At 38.5% G+C, this 6918-nt stretch overlaps 1 protein-coding gene across 1 annotated transcript; it reads right to left on the minus strand.

Annotated features, from left to right (window-relative positions):
* Positions 1-486: 486 nt before the first annotated feature.
* On the minus strand, positions 487-4001 carry LOC115015728 (zinc finger protein 79-like). Its single transcript, XM_029443259.1, has 2 exons — positions 3500-4001; positions 487-2166 (listed from the first exon to the last, which is right to left on the minus strand). Exons 1-2 carry the CDS (start codon positions 3696-3698, stop codon positions 1553-1555), a joined length of 813 nt encoding a protein of 270 aa, XP_029299119.1. The 5' UTR covers positions 3699-4001; the 3' UTR covers positions 487-1552.
* Positions 4002-6918: the final 2917 nt, after the last annotated feature.

Below are 6918 nucleotides of genomic sequence, written 5' to 3' on the forward strand. Positions count from 1 at the left end.
TTCTGTGACTCTCTGCCAAGCTGCAGGGTTTTATATCATCTGAATGAATGAATAATGAAGATACTGAGATAACATATTGCTGAATATGCCGTTATATTGGGTTTACCACAAAGCCGTTTTAAATTAAGTGTAATGCTGCCATCTGCTGGTGTGAAATAACTAGTGTCATGTAGTAATAACTGTACAAGTAGCTTGAGAAGAACAAAATGATTTAGATCCTCACTTTGTCAAAATGATATTTCCACAGTTGTTTTGTTTATATTCGTTTGAAAAGATAAGTATCAATAGCGACATGTTTTTATGTGATAGAGGATAAATACAGCAACATGACGATAAATAGCCACAAACTCCGTCTCACCTGAAGGAACATCTGAATAGAATTCAACAGCTTGGAGATGGTGGATGTAAGGACTGTCAGCTGTACGTGTAGTTCTAATGTTTTAATCAATACAATGGCCTTCATATAGACCTCCTCTCAGCACGTCACCAAATGAAAAGTGATGCTGCAGAAACAGATGAGCTGACAGCCAACGATCAAGAGAAGCATTATAGTTCCCGAGTCTTCAATATGTCTAGTTTTCCAAAGTCTAGTGTCAAGGAAAACTTTATTTACTAAAATGAGTGACATCATGAGATCGTAAATACATGAGAATATAAACATTTCTTGGAAAGTGTAAATATCTGAACCACTCAAACATAAAGCTTTGGAACAATGGGAGGAACATGAAAATACCTTTTCAATCATCTGATTTTATTACGTCAGTACATGTGGGACAGTCCTGTGGAAGCATTATTGACAGCCATGTTTATTTGAGGACACCCTGATGTTCCTCACATCTCCTGAATGCTTCCATGTAGATCTGCCTTCAGCACTGCCTCACGACCATTGTGATAAAAAACTGTAAAAGATCTTTAGTGGACACAGGCTTTCACAAACAAGTCAAATATAAATCTAAACTGACATCAAACTGACCGTGACATGATATGTTTGATGTGTCTGTAAAGTGCAACATCACTGCTTCCTCCAGTGTATAAATGTCTCTTAGATATAAAAATACAATAAATGTCTCTTCTTCCTCGTCTTGGTCCATGCTCACACAAACGTGGATAAATATGAAAACTCAAAGTTTCCTGTTCATTGATGTATCCACAATGAAATGTTGATGCTTTAAAATGCTGTTCTATCTCCTCTTGTTTATTAGCAGCACAACAAAATGTGAGATGTTTGGTGGCCCAACATTTATCCTCTCGGGAAACGCTCAGTTTCAATGACAAACAAGCAAACTAAAAGCAAAACTTTAAACCTTTTAAATCCAGAACACGGTCTAATCATTTGTTCTGGGTTTTACTTAGCAACGTTTTTTAGAGGTGTCGTTATTAAAAACAAACAATGCAGATTAAATAAAATGAAAAACATCAATGTGTGGAGGAAGGGCAATAACGTAGTGGACATTTGATTGGCCGTCATGTGCATGAAGCGTCCTCCGACAAAGGTTTGCCGGTCCGTCCTGCTCAACACATCAGTGTAAATGTGAGTGCTGGTCCAACAGCCTCAGCTCTGCTGGGTTTTTTGTCCCATGTGTGTGCGGATGTGTCGTTTGTAATTCGAGTTGTCACTGAATCTGCGTCCGCACTCATCGCAGCAGTAAGGCTTTTCACCCGTGTGAATCCTCAAGTGTTTCTGATAACCGTCAAACCGCGTGAGTCTCTTCCCGCAAATGTCACACGTGTACGACTTGTCGACTTTGGTCTCGACCTTGCGGTGCACCTGCACGTGTTTGGCCCAGTGGCCCCGCTGAGCAAATGCACGGCCGCAAATGGTGCAAATGTACGAGTCCACCACCTCAGACAGCGACGCGTCCAGGTCGACACAGTCTAGCTGGCTGTTCCCTGCAGCCTCAGGGGCGTCCTCCTCGAGCTCTGAGCAGTTCTGCTGGACCGAGGTGCCCGGCTGGGGGTCCGGCTCCAAGTCGTCCAGGTCCTGGAGCTTTGAGAGCGAGGAGGTCTGGTGGTCGTTTATCACGTCGCCACTTTGGAACAACACAAACTTGACGTCGTTCTGCTCCGCCGTCTGAGACGTCTCATCCTGCCACAGCTCCTCCTCTTTGATGGGCGGAGGTGTGGGCTCACTTAGACTGGAGCTCCACTCCTGCTGCTCACAGAGAGCTGCCAATCACAACAGAGAAGAAAGTCAGGACATGTTGAAAACTGAGATCTGTTTGTGTTTCCTGACAGTGACAATGATTCCATGTTAATGTTTACAGAATATATAATAAGGGATCATATGCAATAAAGACACTGCAGTGCTAATGGAATATATGAGTATAAAGTGGTGGAACATAACATTTACTCAAGTATTTTACGTCAGTGTTTCCGTTTTGCTTTCTACTTCTACATTTTGGAAGCCAATATTGTACTTTTTATTGCACTATATTTTTGACAACATTAGCTTCTAATTACTTTGAAGATTCAAATTATTGATAGAAAATATAAAATCAACTAATTAATGATGTTATATTATTATAGATTAAACTATCAATGCAGTGTGTGTGTGTGTGTGTGTGTGTGTGTGTGTGTGTGTGTGTGTGTGTGTGTGTGTGTGTGTGTGTGTGTGTGTGTGTGTGTGTGTGTGTGTGCTGCGACACTTTCAATGGGCTTTGACTGTATTGACTCATGATGCGTGTTAACGTGTGCGTTGACTCACTTTAAAACCCAATAAGCAGTGACACGAGCACATCTCGAACGGGCACTGCACTAGTTTATTTAAATGGTCATTTTAAAAAATGTATTAAATTATTATTAATGTAATTAGCCTTTGCTAATTATCAAACATCAGAAAATGTCATCTTTTGTAGTCGTTACCAGGTTTGCATGCTTTGAGATGAATGCCATGGATGTCTCCCATTAATTGGGAGGTTGTTTTGTCTCTGGCTGATGTTTACACATGTTCTTAATTATTGTGTTTTATTGTAATGTTCCTATCTCAAAGAAAATGTTCTCCCATGGGAGACAATAAAGTCACCTTAAACCTATATCCACCCAATCGTTTCTTTCTTCCCTTTGTACTAATTATCTTGTCAACAATTTCCAGAAACATTTTATATATTTCTGTATATATATACACATCTATTATGTACACATACATGTCTGTCTATTCTCTGCCTTTATTTGTCCAGCTTTGTTGAGCTCGTTTTTACCTGTATGTCTATTTCTGTGGAAGTACATTGAGAGCAATGAAGAGTCAAATTATGTGTGTTCAAATATACTTTGCCAATAACGCTAATTCTGGATTTAAGAACATATTCCTTTACATTGCAACCTTAAAGCAGTTAAAGATTGGAAAAGCATTACACATGGCACGTTATACAGTTGCGTTATTGTGACTTGGAACAGATACTTACTATAGTTGCTACATCAGCTTCATTAAACGCTCAGTGTGTGTGTCGGTCACTGCTGTGGGCGGCTGAACCCTTCAGGTACATCCGGTAACGTTTCTCACCTGTGCTGTTGACCTGCAAAGATATCTGCGGCTTCCTGGAGAGGTCCAGCAGCCGGCCCTGGCGGTCGATCTCCAGCTTGGAGCGGGAGATCTCCTCCTCGTACTCGGCTATGGTTCTCCCGAACACCCCGAAGATCTCCTCAGCGGCCACGGTGAGCCGCTGGTTGATGAGCAGCCTCAGCATCTCGATCTTAGACATGTTAGCGGCAGCGTGAGGATAAAAACAGGAGAAGTTCGCTCTCCGAAGCGTCGTGGTCTGTTGTTTACTAGCTACACTTCCAGGTTAATGTCTGTGAGCATGCGCACTGATCATTTCACTATTGAATGAGACATGTGGATTTAGCGCCACCTGCTGGACTGGGTGTATAAATACCAGTGGTGGACGCAGTACTCAGATATTTTACTTAAGTATAAGTAGTAATATCACAATAAATACTCAGTGAAAGTACAAAAGTATTAGCATCAAAACATACTTAAAGTGCCGAAAGTGGAAGTAAGTTACTCATTCTGCACAACGGCCCATTTCAGAATAATATATATTGTAATATTGGATTATAATTACTTTAATGTTGCAGCTGTTGAAGCTTTTTGTTTTTTACAATATGAACTGTTGGGTAGTTTATCTTAACCTATAATAACACATGATAAATGATTTGTTGGTTATATGTTGCATCATTAATCTGAATCTTCAAAGTAACTAAAGTTATTTTAAAAAATGTATTTGAGTAAATAGTACAATATTTGCCTATGAATAGTAGTGGAGTAGAAGTAGAAAGTAGTAGGAAGTGGAAATACTCAAGTAAAGTAAGTACCTCCAAATTATACTTAAGTACAGTACTTGAGTAAAGGTACTTAGTTACTGTTACTAGTCTTAAATCTACAAAGTACTATATCTTTTTTAATTCATTACATTACAACTTCAAATATCCCCAGATGATTCCAACTACATTATTTCCCTTTTATATGTAATTAACCGAAAACCTCAGAGCAGTGGTGGAACGTAACTAAGAAGATTTAAGGCCTGTACTCAAATGTGAGGTAGGCTACTGGTAGGTCTGCTTTACTTGAGTATTTCCGTTTTAAACTTTCTACTTCTACTATTTTTTACTTTACTACATTTAACTGACAGCTAGTTACTTTTTACAATTACAAATTTTACAATTTAAAATCTCCAAATTTGTTGATTTTGAATGTTTGTAATAAACTGAAGGATGTAACTGAACATAATTGATTATTGTTATGTGATCATACTTTAAGTTTGGTTCAAATGAAATACAACAAATACCAAACTTTGATTTTAGAAATGAGCAGAATATTGTATTAATTGAAAAACATTATTTATTTATTTATCTTTTGGTGCTTTTAAGCAAAACAAGGTTGTGTCAATATCCAACTGTACTGTAAACATGTGTTAACATACGTATGTTCATTTATGTTGATATAAGAAGTCCTAGCATCACATCATTTAAGATTAATGGCAACTATTGTGAATTTCTGTGAGGCACACAACAAGGCTTATTTATCCCTTTGGCTGCAGTTTAAGTTTGATGATTTCACCTCTTATGGGAATAAGACACACTTTTACTGCATTCATTTAAAAAAGTAAAACTTTGAGAAACCCAGACAGATAGTTTGGCCAATCGGCTCGCTGCTCCCTCACTGCGAGTGGGACTCAGATTCCCCTCAAACAAACCTGCCTGTTTGCTATCCTGGCTCCAAAATGGTGGAACGACCTCCCCATTGATGTCAGGTCAGCAGACAGTCTTCACACCTTCTGTTGCAGACGGAAAACTCATCTGTTTCAACTGCACCTCGGCGAATGAGAAAAAAAAAAAGATAGAAAGAAAACAGTTCTTTGTATGTTGCACTTATATTGGTTTGGCTTATTTGTAGCTAATGGTTGAATTCATATTCTATTGTTTATATATGTTGCACTTTTGTTTTGCTTATTTGAAGCTATTGTTCTGCACTTAAAGGATTGTACCTATTTGAAGTTAATAGATAGTTAAAATTCTTGCTGTTCAGAGTTATATCCTCATGATTATTTGCACTTATTGTAAGTTGCTTTGGACAAAAGCGTCAGCTAAATGAACTGTAATGTAATGTAATAGTTTCACAACACTTAACATCTGTTTTGTAGTCAATGGCGTTTTGGTACAAAAATATCCCATCCCCTATGCAGTACATTTAAACCAGTTTCACAAATTGTGTAAGTAAGCTGCTGCCATCTCTTGTTTCAGCTAAGAGAAGTGCAAAACCTTTGTCAAATGACGCGTTAAAGTCTGATTCTATTTTAGATCCAATTAAAAATAATCAATTTCATTACAGAAAATATTAATGACCTGCTTTCTCCAGTCTTACAGATATGACAACACTTCTTCTTGTTCCAGTCCACCTTTTCTCCAAACCTAGAGACAAACATGAGAGGTGTCACAAACCGGCTCGTGGAATGTGACAAAGTGGGGAAAGCAGTCAGGTAAGTTGTCAAATTAATAGTTATAAAATTAATAGAGATTTTAAAAAACAACTATTTTCAAAAGGTCATAAAATCAAAAGGGTGTGTGTGCGTGCGTGCGTGCGTGTGTGTGGAAACACTGGGCAGCAAGGGACAGGTTGGAATATGCAGAAGTAAAACACTTCAGCATCACGTGAACTACCTGTTAACATTTTATACAATATAAACTTAATTTACTTGCTATTGTTTTCACTTGTATGTAAAACAAATAGGAGCAAGTTTGGATTTACCCCAGAAACCAAAATACCTTTTTTTTCTTCTTACTTTCTTTCCCCCACTAAACGAAGCCAAAAAAACGCTTTTGCCATTCAAACACATTTATTTTGGAAAGGCAGCAAATTACTATTCAATAATGAAATAACTTAGTGGATGCACAGAGGTCTGTAAGGAATCAGATGTCTGGTTTCAGTTTCTTAGAGAGTTCAATGTTGTCATCTGGAAGGTCAGTAATACAATGTTAACGCATTTATTTTGTTCGGCTCGGCTTTGAACGCTCTCACTGCATCATACATGTCCGTGATCACACGGCCCTGAAGCTGGAGGCTTAACAGTGAGATGCTTCGTTATGTCGCACATAAAGGCCAGCTCACATCGTCCCAGAGATCTGTGCTGTGTTTCCCTTTGCTTTCCAAAAACTGGCAGATTTCCTCACGCAACTCTAAAAATCTATTCAGCACTTTCCCTCGACTCAACCATCGCACCGCCATGTTCACAATGTATCTCCTCAGGAAAAGACTTAAATTGTGCACAGACAATGGTAGGGGGAAAAATGATAGCGCTTTTAGTACTTGGATAGTGATATACTTATACTTAAAACTCAAGTGTATTAAATATATGGCTCTCAAGGAAATACATTTAAAAAGATTTGCCTTTTATGGCTCTCCCAGCCAAAAAGGTTCCTGAC

The sequence above is a fragment of the Cottoperca gobio genome, chromosome 11 (assembly GCF_900634415.1).
Source record: "Cottoperca gobio chromosome 11, fCotGob3.1, whole genome shotgun sequence".
Classification (NCBI taxonomy): domain Eukaryota; kingdom Metazoa; phylum Chordata; class Actinopteri; order Perciformes; family Bovichtidae; genus Cottoperca; species Cottoperca gobio.